Source organism: Equus quagga, chromosome 5, assembly GCF_021613505.1.
Source record: "Equus quagga isolate Etosha38 chromosome 5, UCLA_HA_Equagga_1.0, whole genome shotgun sequence".
NCBI lineage: Eukaryota > Metazoa > Chordata > Mammalia > Perissodactyla > Equidae > Equus > Equus quagga.
In genome coordinates this window covers 36,610,601-36,629,415 of record NC_060271.1, presented here as the reverse complement: position 1 = coordinate 36,629,415, position 18,815 = coordinate 36,610,601, and the positions used below count along the sequence as shown (strand labels likewise).

At 62.6% G+C, this 18,815-nt stretch overlaps 1 protein-coding gene across 10 annotated transcripts; it reads right to left on the bottom strand.

Annotated features, from left to right (window-relative positions):
• Window positions 1–474: 474 nt before the first annotated feature.
• Window positions 475–18,815, bottom strand: ATP13A2 (ATPase cation transporting 13A2). Of its 10 annotated transcripts, none has more exons than XM_046662708.1 (29): window positions 18,566–18,815; window positions 13,162–13,256; window positions 12,862–13,044; window positions 12,485–12,543; window positions 12,252–12,366; window positions 11,905–11,984; window positions 10,605–10,682; window positions 10,340–10,409; window positions 9,354–9,488; window positions 9,198–9,264; window positions 8,992–9,123; window positions 8,244–8,399; window positions 7,619–7,729; window positions 7,488–7,534; window positions 7,213–7,401; window positions 5,794–6,017; window positions 5,236–5,398; window positions 4,992–5,151; window positions 4,764–4,884; window positions 4,499–4,623; window positions 3,639–3,799; window positions 3,398–3,514; window positions 3,205–3,284; window positions 2,733–2,885; window positions 2,548–2,644; window positions 1,499–1,722; window positions 1,263–1,414; window positions 982–1,151; window positions 475–890 (listed from the first exon to the last, which is right to left on the bottom strand). In XM_046662708.1, exons 1-29 carry the CDS (start codon window positions 18,573–18,575, stop codon window positions 759–761), a joined length of 3,606 nt encoding a protein of 1,201 aa, XP_046518664.1. In that variant the 5' UTR covers window positions 18,576–18,815; the 3' UTR covers window positions 475–758. The 10 variants fall into 10 exon arrangements, with proteins under 10 accessions (XP_046518664.1, XP_046518670.1, XP_046518666.1 ...); XM_046662714.1 differs by having other exon boundaries at window positions 5,236–5,331; window positions 5,811–6,017; XM_046662710.1 differs by having other exon boundaries at window positions 9,354–9,461.

Genomic DNA, 18,815 nt, shown 5'->3' with positions numbered 1-18,815 from the left:
GGACCACAGACATGTCCCAGGATGTGGGGAGTCCGGGGAGGAGGGAAGGGAAGCGCCCCGGTTAAGGGGCTCCCGGGCAATGGCACTCAGGGCCACTTGTGGAGCCAAGTGCATTCTCTTCCTGCCCCTGCAGGAGGGCAGAAGGTTGAGGGTGTGGCCACTAAAGTCAAAGTGATCCGGGCCCGCCTCTGACTACGTGTGCAGTAGCGTCTAAGCCTCGGTTTCCTTATGTGTAAACTGGGGAGAGTTCTCTGCTGGTGTGGGCATGACTTGACGATGCACATAAAATGCTTCACAGAGCGCCAGGCACATCTCACCCGGAAACATCCTTACCGTCGGATGAGGAAACGGAGGCCGGGGGGAGTTGTGCAGCGTGATCTGAGAAGTCAGGGGGTGCCGGGAGCAGACACATGCCAGGGGCTGCCAGCCAGGCACCCGGGTCCGTGGTGCCAGGTAGGAGACAGGCGCGTTGGAGCCAGGAAAATATCATGACTTTATTAGCTACACTGACAGCAGCGCTGAGGGGGTTGGTGGCTGCCGTCGCTGTGTGGGATGGTCCGAGGTGGGGGACCACACTAGTTAGCATTTCCCCAGGTGGGGGCAGGGAAGGCTGGGCCGGGCAGATGTGGGACAGGAGTGTGACAACCGCCAACCTCGGGGCTGCAGGAGTGACGGCGGTGGTGTCTCTGGAGACGGGTCCCAGTCGGTGGCTCAGAGGCAGGGAGATCCAGCATCCAGCATGCCGGATGGGGCCTGCATTACCTCCCGGGCCCGGGCGGCGGCCACGGCTGCTCAGCCAGCTCCCGCTCCAGCTGCTTGAAGCGCTTCTTGGAGGCCCGTTTGGGCCGGAGCCGCAGCAGGCAGCCCGGGAGGCACTGGTCCAGCACGCTCTGCAGAGGACAGGGAGGGTGCGAAGGGACAGCTGTGGCCGAGGCCCACCCCCAGAGCCCCCCTCCAGTCCCGACCTGGGGCGAGCCCCACCTCCAGCATGAAGGCCCCCACGAAGTTGAAGGCGACCAGGGCCAGCAGCAGCAGCTTGAAGCAGGTGTCGGCAATGTCCCTCAGTGCCAGCGGCCCCTGCAGGAGGCCGGGGACCAGGAGGAGGCCCACCAGGATGGAGCTCAAGAGCGCCAGGGCCACCAGGAAGGGCACTGGGGGCGGAGGACTCCGTCAGGCCAGGGAGCCCCTGAACACACACACACACGTGCCGCACCAGCCCCCAGCCTCCCTCCACCCGCACCAGCCCCACTACGCGGCAGCACCGTTGGTGTAGATCGGCCGGCGGAAGGGCGCCCCCTTGGACACGGCCGCGGCCAGGATGAGGTACTGGAAGCTGGACAGAGAGAAGACCACTGTGTTCTCATAGTTGGGCAGGTTGTCCGGCGCGGGCACTGTCCTGTTCAGTGGCACGAACCTGGGGGCACGGGGATCGGGGGTCAGGGAACGAGCGTGGAGAGGACGGGGCGGGCTGGGATTTGGGGGTGTGCTTCCTCCTCACCAGGGCTGGGCTACGGTCAGGAAGTAGCCCCCCAGCTGCACACTGGCCACCAGGGCCACCTGCAGCAGCAGGCTGCCCAGCACGGGCACGCTGAGAAGTGCCCCCGGCGGCCGCGCCCGCCCCAGCTCCAGCGCTGGCCCTGTACGGCTCATGAGCACTGCCACCGTGGTGGTGATGACCAGGTCGATGGTCAGGAACTGCAGGTCGCCCAGGTTGGTGTTGATCTGCAGGCAGGGGGCAGAGGGCAGAGGGGAACCTGAGATGTGGCTTAGCCCAGCCCCAGCCCCAGGGCAGCCCCTCGTCTGACAGGGGAGGTACCAGTCCTGCCTGTTAGGGTCCGATGGGGAAGGTATCCTTGCCCTCCAAGCTGATGGTGGGGGCAGCAGCCTCCTGCCCCTGGGGAAGCCCCAGTCTGAGGGAAGAGACACTGCACTGCCTTCAGGGAGCCCCTCTCCCACTCTGAGCTGACCCTGGGAGCCCAAAATCTGCTGGGGCAGCTTCCCTGTACCCGCAGGGCACCCCCAGCCTGAAGGGGAGGCATAGGTTCTGCCGTGTGGAGCCCTCAGTTACAGGGGACACACAGCTCCTGCCCTCAGGAAACACCTGGATTCACAGGGACAAGATCTGCACTGCCCCACAGCGTTGTCTGCGTTCAGCAGGGGCGAGAAGCACATGCTCAGAGCAGGCAGGGGAGACGCCCTCTGAGTAGGATGTGGGAGGCCAGCCAAGGCCCGGGAAGGCAAGTGGGGAAGTGGGTGGACCCGTGGGAGCGGGGCACAGGCCTGGGCTCTATCCCACTCATGCCACCACCTCCTTCACCCCCACCCAGGCTCTGCCTCAGTCTCCCCTGCAGACAGGGAGCTCCCGAAGGACAGCTGCTCCCGTTTCTGAGGACCTACTGTGCACCAGGCTCTGTGCTCAGCACGTGGCAGAGCAGGCTTTGAGGCCGCACCAGCTATTCCTGAACCTGCCGGGTCCCTAGCCACACTGCTGGATGCCCTTGCCCTGGCCGGGCACGGGGCCTGCTCTCCGCCCCTGCAGACACTCACCGTGTAGAGAAGCAGGACGGAGATGAACTGGGTCAGGCTGTACAGGGCCATGTACTTGAAGACGCTGAAGGACGTGTCGAGCGAACAGCGGCCCTCCCTGGAGAGCAGGCTTGGGGTGTCAGGGGGCCCAGACTGGCTGACGGGCCCTGCTGAATCCCTGCCCGCCAGCCCGCTGCCCATCTCACCTGATGACCATGGGCACACACTCGATGCTGGCCACACTGGAGGTGAAGGACGAGACCACGGAGGCCTCGGCCTGGGAGAGTGAGATGCCCACGTCGGCCGCCTTCAGGGCCCCACAGTCGTTGGCACCATCCCCACACATGCCCACGCAGTACCTGACAGAGAGGGATGGGCGGGCGTGGCCTGTGCTCACACGCTGGCGCTGAGCCTGCGAGGCACCTCCCCATCTGTGAAATGACCCCGCCTGCCTCACGGGCCTGCTGGCAGAACCAGGGATGGCCAGATCCCCACTGCCCACAGAGTGCCTGGTACGCATGGTGGCTGAGTGGGTGCAATGACTACTTTGAGCCTGACAGATCTAGAGAGGCTGCTGGGGTTCCCTGTGAGGCTGACAGCTCTCTAATACCTGAGGTGGGAGGCAGGGCCTTAGGGACCAGCTTGTCCCCCACAGGCCGCTCACCCACATGCACTTACTGAAGCTTCTGCAGCTCGCACACCAGCTCTGTCTTCTGCTCAGGGGCCATTCGGGCAAAGACGGTGCCCTGGACCAGGACCTGGGAGCACAGGGGAGGAGCTGAGGCGGCCACAGGGTGGGGCTGGGAGAGCCAAGAGGGAGCAGAGCAGGCGGAGGCAGGGGCTGACCAGGGAGGCTTGGGGACAGCCCTACCTTGGGCAGCAGCCTGGGGAAGTGCTTCATAAGGACACCAAAGGTGGACCCGCTGAGGGCCAGGTGGCTGGATCGGGGGTCTGGCTCCACGATGTAGCTTGCGGCCTGGTCAGGATCCTGGGGGCCCGGGAAGCTCGGCTCAGCTCCCCCTGCCCACCCTGGAAAGCTGGGGCCTGGGTCAGGGGACATGGGGGTGGGGTCACCAGTGGGGTGTGTGGCTGGAACTCTGGGTCAGCCTCACCTTAGCCCCATTCTCGGCTGTGGAGGGTTCCACTGGTAGGAGCTCGAGGGAGGCGGGCTGGCCTCGCTCAGGGGGGTTGGCGTGGACAATGACCAGACGCTCCTGGGGGCCCACCATGCCACAGCCCCGGGCCACAGTGACCGCTGTCTGCAGGTTGTCCCCTGGGGAGGTTGGGGCAAGGTCAGGGTCCAGCTGCTATCCAAGGGGGCCATCCTCCCCTGACACTTATAGACGGGAAACTGAGGCTGGACAGAATCCACCCGCCATGACTGGCTAAGTGAGCTCAGGCAGGTTATCAACATCTCTGAACCTCGGCTTTCCTGTTCACAAAATTAGGCATTGAAGGTCTTAGGAGAAACGGGCCTGGGTTTGAGTTCCACACGTGCTGCTCAGTGCTGTGAGACATCAATGCAAAGCATGTGGGGGGGAGGGCCGGGAGGACAAGGACACCTCCTGACCTCCTCCATGTCACCCTGGCTAGAATCTTTCTTTTCTTGCTCCATGAAATTGTCACAACTTTTGAGGCTGACATAATTGCCCCTATTCCTCAAAGGTGGAAACTGGAACTTAGGGAGGTCACCCAGCAGGTGAGTCGCTGAGCTGGTACCCAGGCTGTCCGATGCCACTGAGGGCTCTTTGGAAGTGACTGTACGCCTCCGAGTCTCGCCTTCCTCATCTGTCAAACGAGGCGACCAGTACCACTTGGGAGGCATGGTGTGGAGATCCGTGAATGTCTGAAGAGGACCTGGCCTGAAGCAGGGGCCCAAGGAGAGGCCCCAGGAAGGGCTGCTGGGTATCCTTCTCTCTGCCCTGGACGGTTTGCCCAGATTCTGCCCTCCCAACCCAGGCCCTGCTGGCACCTGTCACCATGACGGTGCGGATGCGGGTCCTCCGCAGAGCCTGGATAACAGGTGTCGTCTGTGGCTTGAGCAGGTTCCTCATGACCAGCAGCCCCAGAAGGCTCAGATCCTGCTCCACGGTATCCCTGGCGGGTGGGCAGAACGAGGTCAGAGGTCAGGCAGTGGCCAGGGCATCTTCCCCGGGCTCTGCCTGCATGAGGGCCTCCGTCTGCCCATGCCTGGGCCTGCGGCTCAGCCTCTGGGTGGGGACAGTGGACGGGCCCACCTCGTCAGTTGCTGAGCTGCTTCCAGGCTGGGTGCGATGGGCAGTGGCTTGCTAGCGAGGGCCACCACGCGGTAGCCGGCAGCTGTGTAGCTCTGCAGCATCTGGGCGAAGTCGGTGGGCACTGCCAGGGAGAGGCAGGTGTCAGTGGGATGAGGTGGGGGCAGGGGCTGGGTTCCCACCCCATTCTGTGCCAGTGCTGACCAGCAGACTCTGGGGCCCCCCCTTCACCTGTGGCGGGGTTGCAGAGGCCCGCCACCAGCTCCGGGGAGCCTTTGACGTAGGCCTCGGGCTGAGCGGCCCCCGGCCAGGCCACTACCACGTTCATGCGCTGCAGGGCTGACGAGAAGGGAAAGCGGCCGAGGATGCTGAGCGGCACTGGGGGCTCCTCCTGCAGGTTAGAGGGGCAGCTGAGGGGCTGGCCTGTGAAGCCCACTCCTCCCACCCCACACCCCCAGGCACACCTTAAGCTCACCGTGCCCTGCAGCTGGGGCTCCCGAAGCGGGGGTCTCATTACCGCCAAGACCTGGGTCCCAGACACCGAGTCTGCAGCTGGCCCCTCCTCCAGGACCTGGGAGGCAGGCAAAGAAGGTTGGCCTCCGAGGGGCTGGTGCCGGCTGGGCCTGGGGCAGCCAATCCTTGGCCCATGGAGAGAGGCAGCAGGAGAGACTCAAGTGAGACTCATGGAAGACTTCGTTCCTGGGAGACCAGATCGAACAAAAGGCCAGAACACGGGCTTTGGAGTCGGGTGGACCCAAGATCAAACTCTGGCTTTGCCACTTACAAGCTGCGTGGGCAAGTTAGTCCACCTCCCGCAGCCTGTTTCCTCCCTGTGAAGCAGGTTTTAAGCTTCCTTCCTGGGCTATGGGGAGGAGAACGTGAGGCCAGGGATGTGCAGCCGAGTGCTGGCACACAGTAGATGCTCAGCACGTGGCCCTGGCCAACGTTATTGCTGACGGTGGGCATGACAGAAACCACCCTGGACATCCTAGGATGAAGTCAGGGCCCTGCTGCCCAGAGGCAGGCGGCTGACCTGCTCGGCCTCCTCACCCAGCCAGTAGATTCCACCATCTTGAGGTCCATGGGGTCGCCCACTGGGGTGTCCTGGAGCCGGCTGAGGGCATGGCAGGTGGCCAGTGCTCGGAGCAGGGGGCCCGTGGGCAGGCGGTGGGGCTCTGGGACCAGGGGCAGGAACGCCTGCCCCTTCAGGGGCACCACCCCCATCACATCCAAGCTGTCCTCAGTGAGGGTGCCTGTCTGCAGGGGACAAGGGGGCGGGCCAGGGATGAGTCCGGGGTGAGCCGCGCCCTGCTGAGTTGGGTGCACACACGTCAGGCCAGGCGGGTCCCCTGGGAACCCCAGGAGCCAGAGCTGGAGTCAGAAGAGGCCCTCTCTTGCCTCCAGACCCTCGCACATGTGGGTCCCCCTGCCAGGGTCGCCCTCCCCAACCCCCACTCTTCCTTTGGCTGGCATCACTTTCGCCAGGAAGTGTTCTCCTTTAACCCTACAGCTGGGCCAGGTGGTCCTGGCTTTGGGCTCCCACCCTCGGCCTCTTTGCTTCCCCTCCATTTGTTCACTGTGGCACCAGGAAGACGGCCTGGCCACGCACAGTGCTCAGTGTACTTACTGAATGACTGAGTGAATGAATGCAGGAGTGAACGAACGCCTGCATTTCCCACACTGTATCCCAACCGCCCAGTTACACACCCGGCTCCTTTGCTGGCCTGGGAGCTCTCTGAATCTGATCACGCCCCACCCTTTCAGTTAAAAAACTCTCCGTGGCCCCCAGTGCCCTCAGAGTAATGTCCACACTCCTCACCAGAGCCCGCCAGCCTCTGCCCGATCAGGGCCCTGTGCGGCTCGTCCTGCCCCTCCTCCCCACTGCTCCCCAGGCCCCAGGCACACAGTCTGCTCCTCCAAGGAGCCACAAGCCACGCTGCTTGTTCCCCTCCACCCCGCTGGCCCTCCCCACGTCTCAGTGTGGCCCACCGCTCCCTGACGTCACCCAGGGACCTGCTCAGAGGGGCCTTCCAGGACTGCCCTCCCTCTAAGAGGGGACCCCCACGAACCATCTGTCATGTATCCCACTAGCTTCCTTCCTAAAACCCATCGCCACCTGTGGCTCTCTGTGCTCCCCAGGTCTTACATTCTGGTCAGGGGACATCTCTGTGTGGGGCACTACTGTGTTAAGAGCAGCACTGGGCACACAGTAGGCCCTCAGTGGTTCTCAAACAAATGAATAAATGATTTAAGACATCTCATCTCCCAGACCATGAACTTGACACGGACGGGAGCTGGTGGGGGGTTCCTCTGACTCTTTCCACTCCAGGACGGGACCTGGCACCCAGCAGGCCCTCGATCAACACTGCTGAATCAAGAATGCAGGTGTGGAGGCCTGGCCATGGTGCCCCTGCCCCCCAGCCCTGAGCCAGCCACACCCTGTGGTCCCCACCTTGTCGAAACACACCAGCCGGAGCTTGCCACCCAGGTTGATGCGCAGCGGGTGGATGCAGAAGATGCCCTGGCTCCGTAGCCGGCTCTGGGCGTACAGCGTGCACACAGTCATGGCGGCCGGCAGGGCGGGCGGCACCACCACTGTCACCAGGTCCAGAGCCCGGATCACAATCTCATGCAGAGGCACCTGGCAGGAGGCCCCATGAATGCCAAGGCCAGGCTGGGTGGGCCCTGGACCTCCCTGGCGGCCTCCACCCGGCCCCCAAGGCTTACCTGGTTGCGGTGTAGGATGAAGATGCTGTAGATGGTGCCGAAGAAAGCTGAGGGGACAGCAAGGGACTCAGCGGGATTTGGCATGGGGCCCCAGGAGCCACTGGCAGAGTGGAGTGCAGGGCGACACTCACCCAGGACAGAGAGGGCAGCCAGAAACTTCATGCTGTGTTTGTAGAACTTGAAGTTGATGGGCCGGGGATGCAAGATGGAGCTCACCAGGCCCCCCTTAGCCGTGCAGAACCCTGGGAGGAGATGGGGAAACTGAGGCAGGGGAAGCCAAGGGTCAGGATGGTCTCCCCAAGCCCTACCCCACCCGCACCTCTGGAGTTGTAAGACATCATGCTCCCGGGGTTAGCAATCGCCAGTTTGGGGTCATGCAAGATGGCCTCTAGGCCTTGCCCAGCCCTCATTGGGTTTGGTAAAAACTGAATTAGTGGATAGCATCTGCAAATTGGGTGCTTTCACTTAAAATCCAGATATGTGGCTTTTGCTGAAAAAGTCAGATCTGGTGACCCTGGGTCCCATTCCCATGTGGCAAGAACCTGCTGGAGTTGTGCAGTGCTGCTCCCTCCCAAGGGGTGGGCTCCTTCCTGCTCGCCCCATCCCTGCCCCCTCCAGCCTACCCCGGTCTGGGGTGGGACTCGCCCAAAGTCTCACAGCGGGGCAAGGCAGAGATGGCCCCGCCCGGCCCCACCCCGCATCCCCTTTCCTCTAGGTGCTGGGCACAGCACCCCTCCCCGCTTCCCCGACTCCCACCTGTCCGGGTCACCACCGCCAGGACTTGGGGTCCTACAAAGGCGCGGGCCTGCAAGACGAGGGTCCCGCAGAAGAGTGTGTGCCGCCGGTGGGTCTCTGGGCAGTAGGGCCCCGGCCCCTCCGGCAGGGCCGTCTTCAGCACTGGAACGCTCTCCCCTGGGAGGGACGCGGTGTGAGGCCCACAGGGGCCTCCGTGCCACTCCCTCCCACCAACAAAACCAAGCGTTCTGCACAGACTTGTTTCATAAGGTCTCATTTAATTCTTGTAACCATATGTGAGAGCTCAGTGCCCGCGTTTGACAGAGAGGGACACCGAGGCTCAGAGGGAGCAGAAGACACAAAGACACAGTGAGACAATCCTGGAGGGACGTGTGCCAGCCAGCTACCAGGAACCGTCTCTCAGGGGAGCCAGACAGAGTGTGTGTGTGCACGCATGCGCACAGTAGGGGGCACTGGGGAAGACCTCCTCCTTCGGAATTATCTTCTAACAAGCTCTGTTACTTTTACAATTCAAAGCAATGAAGGTACTGACACCAGGGGGCTTAACCTCCGCGCAGCCCTGAGCAGGCCGCCTGGCAGAGGAGCATCTCCTACTGAGTCTGAGGGGTGGAGGATTAGCAAGCGCTGAAGCCAGGAGTGTTACCTGAGAGAAAGGAAAAGAAAACTCCAACTCAAAGTGCTGGTGCAAGCCAGGCAGAGCGGGTGGGCGGCAGGGAGGCAAGCGCAGGGGGCTGCGGGCGGGGCTGACCTGTCAGGGAGCTCTCGTTGACCATGCACTCGCCAGCCACCAGGGCGGCATCGCAGGGCACCAGCCCGCCCTCCCGGGGCAGCACCAGGCAGTCTCCAGGCACCAGCTCGCTGGAGTCGACCCACTCCTCCTCTGCGGGCAAGGGGAGCCTCAGCATGGCCCGGCCTGGCCACCGCCCCCCGCCTCCCTCCCTTCGCGGCTCTCACCTCCCCCAGGCCGGCACACGCACACCCGCACGGACAGCTTGACCATGTCCCTCAGGGTCTGGCTTTGCTGTGGGCAGGGGGACAAGCGGGCAGTGGGTGGACGGAGGCCCCCTCGGGGACTTCCCTGCCCTGCCCCGTCCACTTCCCACCACCTACCTTTCTGGTCTTGTACAGCGACAGACAGATGGAGACGGTGGAGATGAGGAGGATGCACAGGGCGTACCAGTAGTAGTGGTCGGCCAGCCACAGCCCGATGCTGAAGGCCTGGAAGCCATAGTAGGGGGTCAGTGCCTGCGGGGGAGGGGCGGGAGGCAGCATCAGGGCCGTGTGCCCAGGGCAGCCCAGCCACAGGCCAGGCCTCCCGTGCCCACAGGAGCAGAGGGCCCGGCAGCCGCCAAAGGACTAAAGCCAGGCCTTTCTCCTGGTCATCCCATCCAGACGTCCCTTGAGCCGCCAGCCTCTTGGCTCTGAAGAGACAGGGGCACGTCAGGGCCTCCTAAGCTCTTCACCTGAGTGTCAGACAATGATGATGACGATCCACAAGGTGGATGCTACCATCAGCTCCATTTTACAGGCGAAGAAACTGAGGCACAGAAGCGTTAAGTCACTTGCCTAAAACCACACAGCTCCCAAGAGGCGGACTGGCCTCCAAGACCTCTCCCTTCATGGGCGTCTGCCCCGGCTCAGAGGCCTGGGGTGTGGGCCATGTGCTCTAGATGTCACTGCCCCGGTCACTGGCTTCACCTCGTCCCTGTGTGACCTTGGGCGTGCCACGTCCCCCCTCTGAAGCTCGGGTTCCTCGTGCGTGAACAGTATCCCTACTCACGGGGCTATCTGCAGAATGAAAGTATGTAATGCACAGAAAGGACCCGGCCTCTGGAGCTTGGCTCCAGGCCCGCAGTGGGAGCCCAGGCCGCGTGGGTGTGCCACTTGGCCTCCAATCCCCAGCCCAGCCTGGACCAGAACCTTCAACTCCACCCCCTCAGATGACTGGGCTGGGTCTGAGATGACGCTCCACTACGGAGAACAGGACAGCTGGTCCAGTCTGCCACTGTAGAGTGGCCCAGAAAAGGCAAGCCCCTGGCCAAGGTCACACAGCCCACCCAGGCCAGAGCTGGGGTGAGGCCCAGGGACAGCCCTACCTCATCCACCAGCAGCTGCGGATAGGACTTGACTGGTACGCTGATCACGTTGGGGCCGTAGATGGTCTTCCTGTAAGAGGAGTGACAGAGCCATCAGGGGGAGGGGGTTGTGACAGCTGGACTCTCAGGGGTGACAGAGCTCCCCACTTTACAGCTGGGGAAACTGAGGCCCAGAGAAGGCAGGTGACTGGAAGAAGGCCACTCCTGGAGGGGCAAGATGGGGGTCCCCAGCTCCCAGGACATCTCGGTCCAGGGCGGCACCCACCTCACGGTTTGGTCATGGGGGCCGAGGCCGGAGCGGGAGTGGTGGATGTCATCACAGGTGCGGCCGTGGTCCAGCAGGCTGGGGAGGGCGGGGCCGCATGTGGGTGACGAGGCCTGAGCTCTGGTTCCCTCACCCCTTCTGGGCCACTTCCGCTACTGAGCTCCCGGGAGAAAGCAGGACCCTCACTGACTCTGGGCTTAACTTTCTCCTTTTGTTCCTCTGACTGGGCTCCAAACCAGTTATTTTACGGAGGAAGGAGAACAATGAGTGATGATAATATTCACAGTGACAACAGCAGCTATTATCTAGTGACTCCGAGTGCTGTTTACAATGGTGATGCCTCAGGGAAGTCACCTAACCTGTCTGTGCCCGTTTCCTCATCTGCAGAATCGGGGTGGGGACAGCCCCTGCCTTGCAGGACTCAGTGGATGGAAGGAGACAGGCCCACAAAGTGCATGGCGGTGCCCAGCACCCACTAAGCCACAAACAAGTCAGCGACTTTTTGCCCTTCTTACGCAGCCGAGGCTGCTGGTGCCACCCCCACGGCCCCTTGGCACTCATCTGTGCACGATGCCACAGCTTACGGCCAACACCTGGCTCTAGCAGGGGGCTTCTCCTGGCTGGGTGAGCGCGCTCTGCCCAAGAGCCAGGAAGGCCGGCAGCGCGGAAGCTCGAGTCCCCGGGAGCAGCCCGCAACCAACAGTGGTAGGCAGGTATGGACAGGTGCCCTGGCCTCCGCACTCCCTGGTGAGGGCGCCCCAAGGTGCGGGCTCTACAATTGCTCAGGGAGATCCCCAAGGGGGCTGAGCGCCAGGTGCCCTGACACCCCCACTGGCTGCCTTCCTCTCCCTGCCTCACTTCCCCAGTGTTTCCTGGGACCACCTTCCACACCATCTCCCCTTGAATCCTTGTCTTGGGGTCTGCTTCTTGGGGCTCAAACTAAAATGTGTCATGAGCTCATATTTATGAAACGCTTAGCAGGTGGCAGGGCAGGGACAGGACCCCAAAAAGATGGTCCGAGGCCAGAGCCTATGGTCTGATTCACAGCGGCGTTACCACTCGGCCAGAGCTGTGCTGAGCCTGACACGAAGCTTGGACACTTCACCCTCAAAATAAGCCGGGGAGGCAGGGATTCCCTTCCTATTTACAGAGACCCCGCGGCCCGGAGAGGCTCAGTGGCTTGCCCACAGGCACAGGGGGCTGAGGCACAGAGCTGAGAGGGGAGCCCGGTGGGGCCACCCCTTCCGCCCGCCCCAGCACCGGCGGGAGGTGGGGTGACGGCGCCGGCCCGGACCCCTACCTGACTTGGCAGAAGGCCTGCTGGGTCTCGATCCAGACGTAGCGGCGGCCCTGAAACAGGTAGTAACGCAGCATCCGCTGCTGGGGGAGAGGAGAGGCTGGGCTGGAGGCCGCCCGGCAGGGGCAGGGACGGCAGGGGAGGGTGGGGCAGGCAGGGCCAGGGCCGGGGCCCAGGGATGGAGGCGGGAGAGGCTGGGAAGTGTAAAGGTCACCCAGCACCCCGGACGGTGGGGACAAGAGAACCAAATGTGCCTGGAGCATATGGGGTCCACCCCCTCGTGGTACAGAGTGTGAAACTGAGGCCCAGAGAGGGGCAAGGACCTGTCCAGAACCCAGCCGTCCACTCACCGCCTCTTCGTTCCTGTGGAGCTGGGCGGTGTCCTTCCATGCGCCCTCTGGTACTGCCCCCACAGCCGCCTGGCTCCGGCTGTCCTCTGCCTGGGCCTGGGGGGGCAGCTCCAGGCTGGGGAGGGTGTGGGGGTTACTGTGGAGCTCTGGGAGCTGCCCCAGTATCAGAGCCTTCGTGGGAGGGGGTCCGGGGGAGCAGGGGCTTCTGGGAAGGGACGATGGGGCTGCCTCACCTGTCTTCACTGATGGCCTCCGTCTGCACCTGGACAGTGTAGAGCTGCCAAGAACTATCCTGGAAGACAGAGGTGTGGACTCAGTCCTGGAAGAGACCCTGCCCCTCCCCGGCCCCTCCCCACAGCCAGGTAGCCCCTGCTGGAGGAGGCAGGGATCCAGGAAACAAGTGACTGCCCTCAGGAAGCACCTCGCCTGCCCCTTTGGCCCACTGCTCAGATGGGAAAGCTGAGGTCCAGAGAGGAGAACGACCCGCGTAAGGTTCCACAGAAGGTCAGCGGCCAGGCCAGGCTGAGCACCCAGGCGTCCTCCACCCCGAACCCTGGCCCACCGCACCCCTGTCCAGCTCCAGGCTGCCCCGGCTGGGCCCGGCCCTCACCTCTTTGTCTCTTATTTCGATGACGAGTGTTTCCGCGCGGGCCAGGTTGCATGGCTGGAGCCGCAGCCGCACCCCCCACACGGGCTTCCAGCGGAACAGCAGCAAAGGGATCCCCGCCATCATCCAGACCACGGCGTGATAGCCAATGACCCTCCACGGACTGCCACAGTAGCCGCTGAGCCTCTGTGGACGCAGGCAAGGGGCCGGGTGGGCGAGGGGCAGGGAGGGAGGAGGGACCGAGGGCGGGGCGGCCGGGTACCAGTCCCACCTGGAGTGTCCCCGCCCCTCCCTGCCACGCACCACGGATGAAACTGAGGAGCTGAGGGGATCGACAGACGTCTCTATCGTCAGGGTCCCATAGCCGGCCGGCGTGTTGCCCACGAGAGGGCTGCTGTCTGCAGACAAGGGGAGAAAGCCCATTCGCGGGGCTCCTCCTTCTCCCCTTTCTTTGAGTGTAACAAGCATCGCCATTCACAAGCTGGTCTGACAAACCCGGTAAGGCGAGTCCTCCCGGCTCTGTGACCCGGTGGTCCTGTCGCCTCTCACTCAGGGTCTTGTTTCCTTGTGCATCTGGCCATTTCTGGCTGGGTCTGGGCCCAGAATTGGGGGACAGCCCGGTGAGCACCCGAAGCTTCTAAAACACCCACACATCCAGCCAGTGGATTCCTGTGTCCCACATCTCCATCCGGGCCCCACCTGAGGGCAGGGGTCCCGGCTGCTCCTTCTCGTTCAATGCCCCTGCCCAGCACAGGCCTGGCAGTGAGGAGATGCTGAGAAGCCGAGTCTGGACTCAGAGAGGTTGGGCCCGTCCTGAGGGCAGCCAGCAAAGGGGCAGCCCCCCTCCAAAGGTGAAATGGGGGGGACCCAGCCACTGAGAGTGGGCCGGAGAGGAGGGGTGAGCCGAGCACACCCCCAGGCCTGAAGAGCGAGGTGGCTCCTGTCTGGGCCTGGCTGAACAGTTCACAGGCTTCCTTATTTAACCCTCTGTGAGGAAGGGCCTGCTATCACCCCCATTTTACAGATAGGTAAACTGAGGCTCAGGGAATAGCTCCGGGCAGCCCCGCTGTAGCAGTTCTTTATTCTCTTGCCTCCCCCACTAGAGGGCCGTGGCCCAGCGGGGCAGGCAGGCAGAGGCGTGCTGGGGCCCTGGAGGGTCGGGGCTCCCTGCTCCCGCCCTGCGCAGCCTCTGTTGGGCTTCCTCTAACTGTGGTCCTGGGCTTCTTGGAGCATCTGTCAGACATGAAGATGCGGCCCTTCCCCAGACCTGCCGGAGCAATGGCGGCTGGGCATCTGCATGCTTCACAAGAGCCTCTGGAAAATGTGATTAAGGGGACGGGACAGCCGGGCAGGTGTGGGGCGGGCTGCTGACGTTCTGGGCCCGCTCCCCTTCCCTGAGCAGAGCCCCAGAGCCCGGCAGAGGTCTGACCTAAAAGCTTCCACCCAAAAAGCCCAGGGTGTCCCAGGCAGCGGCCACTGTCACAACATCCCCAGCCCCTTGGCTGCTCTGTCCCCAAACACTTGGGCTTCTAGAGCTTCCCGAGCCCAAGAGCAACCATAATAGTCAACGCTTCCCGAGGGCTCACTATGTGTGGGCTCTGCTCCTGGCCCTTTTTACATGGCCAACACAATAACTCTGCCACGTAAGCACAATCATTATCCCCTTTTTATAGGAGCAAATGAGGCTCAGAGAGGTTAAGTAACTTGCCCAAGATCACACAGCAAGTACATGGCAATGCCAGGATGCAGGCCCAGGCAGGCTGACTCCAGGGTGGATTTTAATCCCTCTGCTACACCACCTGGGAACACCTTGAGGACAGCCATGTGTCCCCATCAGACCAGGCAGAGTCTGTCCTCTCCTATACCAGCGCCTCCATCTCCTCTCATGACGATGGGGATAATAATCACTATGGTAATGATCACAATAAGAGCAGCCAGCATCCATTAAGCACTTCCCAGTGACGAGAGTCACTGGAAGCCTCTCCCCGAATCAGCTCACTTAACCTTCTAGCAACATGAGGAGAGCACTCTCAGGAAGGAACTGAGGATGAGAGGCGCAAAGACGCCCCAGGAAATGGGGAGCCAGGACGTCGGAGGCCAGATCCTGTGCTTCGGGGGCTCTTGTGGGCCCTTGCAGAGAACAGGGCGCTTGCCCTGCACCTCCAGAGGCCTCCTCAGCTGGGTGACTGAGCCCCACCCACAGCCAATCCCTCCGGCCACACCACCAGCCACTCGCCACTTGGCTGACTCAGAAAACAAACAGAAGAGGCACGAGCTCCAGGAAGAGCCCCCAACCATTGGGGACCGGCTCACAGCCAGAGGGGCAGGAGGCTGGGGGGCCTTCTTCCCTGGGGCTCAGGAGACCCCAGCTCTCTGGGGCAGCCCCGGGCAACTCCTCTGGCTCCTGGCCTGGGGGGCAGAGGAGCAGGCACTCATGACTTCGCAGGTCCTCGGCCACCTACAAGCCATAGCCCTTGCTCGTCCCTCTTGAAAAGGCTGCAGCCCCAGTTGCTACTGGAGTCCCACCTGTCTTTTTTGCCAGAGGCCCTTGCCTGCCGCGAGACAGGGTCCAGGGCGGCTAGTTTCTCCTGCCATGCGGCTGTTCTCGGGACGTCTCGGAGGCGGAAGTTTATAGGGCATTTTATAAGGCAGACAGAGGCCAGGCGCCCTTCAAAGGCTTTACATCCACCAAGGCACTGCCTCCTCACAACAACCCTATGAAGCAGGTACTTTTATCTCTATTTTACAGATTAGGAAACTGAGGCCCAGAGAAGTGAAGGCAGTTGCCCAAAGGCCACAGAGCCAGCAAGCGGTGGGATGTGGACCCAGGCAGTCTGGCTCCAGGGTCCACGCTCTAACCATGGCCACACCACCACCACCATCGTCATTGTCGTCTCCATCAGTAATTGTGCTCCCGGCTCTCTTACAACCACGCCGGGTTTTATAAGCCGAGTGCCTTGGCCTCTCTGGGCTTCCATGTCCATCTTAGGATCATAACACTGAAGCAGCTGGCACATGGGGTGTTTGAAGTGTCTGAAGCGTGGGTAGGGCCTGGCTCCCCAGCCAAGGAGGTATGGCTCTGCTCTGAGCCATTCCTCAGGCTCCCTTCTCTTTTCCCATCACCCAGTCTGAAAACCCACAGCTGTGTCACTGTCCCGTGTGCTCTCAAGGGCTTCTCCCCGCACCTTAGACCCTCAGGCCAACAGCTCGGCCGGGGATGCAAAGACGCCTGCAGCGTGCCGGGCAGCCCTGAGACCCCCAAGTGGCTCACTTTTGCTGGTGCTGATCTGATTTCACCCTGCGACAATCTTGCAACTTCTCTACTTCACAAATGAGAAAACAGCCTCGGAGCGGCAGTCTGCCCACCAACTTGTCTCGAAGCTAGAGGGGGCCTGTCTTGCTCCAAAGTCCTCTCTGCCACCTCACCCATATCCAGTGATACCCATCATGACATCGGGCCCGCATGAGGCATCGCCCATCCTGCTCACGGTTCGTGGCACGTGGCTGCAGCTCAGGAACTACTTATGGAATGAATGAACGCCCGCACATCTCGCGGACATAACAGGGCCTGGAAGCCACGGTGCTAGGAGTCTCAGTGTCCATCGCCTGCCTCTGGGTTAGTCAGCTGGCAGGTGCAGAGGAGCGAGCCTCTTCTTGAAGGGCCCTGCCAGAGCACCTTGTGCCACCCTCGCTTTCTCGCTTCCCCCAGGATCTCACACTGTTCCCTCTGGGAGGTTCTTCCTTGTGCCTCTCACACACCTGTCATTTCACACATCAACCTTGGGAAGAAAGAAGGGAGAGGAGCAGGAGGAGGAAGTCGCAGCTGCGGAAAAGTCTAGTCTCCTGGCAGGATCAAGCCCAGGGCCCCTCCTGCAGGACACCTGTCAAAACGCTGCGATCTGCTGGTTTCGCTCTCTGCACATCTCGGCCTTCTCAGGGACGGCACAGGAAGGCCAGGCAGTGTCTCATCTCTCTGGGTACCACCGCTCAGGCCAGCCCAGCGCAGGCACACGCGGGCCGTGTGGCATGAGAATACTTCCACGATGAGTGTACTCCTCTTCTGAATGGAAGCGACTGCTCTTCACGCACAACCCTCTGAGGGAGTGACTACTATTATCCCCATTCTACAGTCAGGGAAACTGAGGAACAAAGCTCTGAAGTGCCCCACCCAGGACACTTCATACAGCTTGAAAGGGAGAAGCTGGACATGAGTGGGTCTGAAGGAACACATTCCTCTTGGTTCATCTTCATGGCCACCCCATGATAAGTATGAACTAGGATCCCCATTTAAAAGAAGGCGCAGGGGCTGGCCCCGTGGCCGAGTGGTTAAGTTCACACGCTCCGCTGCAGGCGGCCCAGGGTTTCGTTGGTTCGAATCCTGGGCGCGGACATGGCACTGCTCATCAAACCATGCTGAGGCAGCATCCCACATGCCACAACTAGAAGGACCCACAATGATGAATATACAAGTATGTACTGGGGGGCTTTGGGGAGAAAAAGGAAGAAAATAAAATCTTTAAAAAAAAAAAAGGAGGGGCCAACAGGTTAACGTGTCCGAAATCACACAGCTATCAGTGGCCGAGACTACGAGACTAGACCTGAACCCAGCCTGACTCCTGCCCCGGGGGCAATGCTGCCAGCCGTGCAGAGCAGGGGGCTGGAGTCAAAGCCATCTGAGAACGTCTCGTTTCCTGCGGAAGCCCCGGTTTCCTGCTGGTGGCCGGGCAGCAGCCCAGGGCAGTGTGTCCTCCTCCTTCGCAGTGGTTCCCTGTGGCCAGGGGCTCTTCTCCTCTGCCCGGCTAGCAGGGTCAGGGGCAATCTTCCAGCAGCACCCCGCTCTTTGGCTCTTTGGAGAGTCTGGGGCCATCTTTCCTCAGCCTTTCCCCTCCCTCACCCTGAGTGCATTCCAGACTTTGGGGGGTGGGGAGCGAGGGGGCAGCTGGGGAAGGAGAGACCTGAACTGAGGGGTCTGCAGCTGAGAGAGGATGCTCAAGCCATGGTGGGCCCTTTGCTAAAGCCTGGGGTGTGAGTGACCTGCACAGAGATGAGATCCTTCTGGAGAGGCATGGTCTATTGGCCCCACTGGCATGGGTAGGATTTAGATCTCTAAGAAGGATGAGCCTGGGACCCTGGGGTGGGCAACATGGAGTGTGTGGTCCTTGGACCTGGGTGCTGACAGGCTTCCTCGGGGGGCTGAGGCAGGGGATTGGGAGTGGCGTGTTGTCCCCAGGACACTCTGACCCAGGGACTCAGGAGCCCTGGCTTCTCCCACCGCATTCATTCATTCGGCCAAGACGAATACTGCCCAGAGGCCCCGGATGCGGTGGCCTCCAAGCCTCTTCCCCGACCTGGGCATCCGTCCCTGCGCAAGGGAGTCCAGCGGGAGTGGGGCATCTCCCCAGCGCCCCGCCACCGCGGGCCCCCAATTACCCTCTTGCACAAGCGCCGGTGGTTCCTCTCCCAGGGCTGCAGGAAGGCGGGGTGGGGACGGCTCTGCGCGGCGCCAGCCCCGGGCTCCGGGCCTCTCTGGGACGGGCCCGGGGGCCGACTCCTCGTGACGGGGGAGGGGGCAGGGGCGGGGATCCCCCCGGGGGCCACTCCTCTGGCCCGCGACCCCGCGGTGAGGGCGTCGCTCCCACGGCAGGTGCGACGACGGGCGGCCCGGGGTCCGCACCTGGTTCCCGGTCGGCCCGGGCTGCGCACTCACCTGCGCTCATGCCGGCTCCTCGCGCTCATCGCCGGCCCCGGCGCTGCGGCCCGTGGCCCGGGCCCGGGCGTCGCGATGCCCCGCGGCGGGGGCGCGAGGCGGGAGGCCGGGGGCGCGGGACGCGGGGCGCGGGGCGCGAGGCGGGGACGCGGGGCGGGAGACCGGGGGCACCTGCAGGACCCGGCAGCTGGCGCGCCGGGGAAGGTGCCGCAGTCGGGCTCTGAGCGCCGCCAAGCCCCGCCCGACCACT

Excerpts from the sequence above, each read along its gene's own strand:
- ATP13A2 (XM_046662708.1), bottom strand. Across the intron at positions 7,402-7,487 it reads TCATCCTACACCGCAACCAG|GTGCCTCTGCATGAGATTGT; the intron begins GTAAGCCTTGGG and ends GCCTCCTGCCAG. Across the intron at positions 4,885-4,991 it reads CCTCTGCAACCCCGCCACAG|TGCCCACCGACTTCGCCCAG; the intron begins GTGAAGGGGGGG and ends TCTCCCTGGCAG.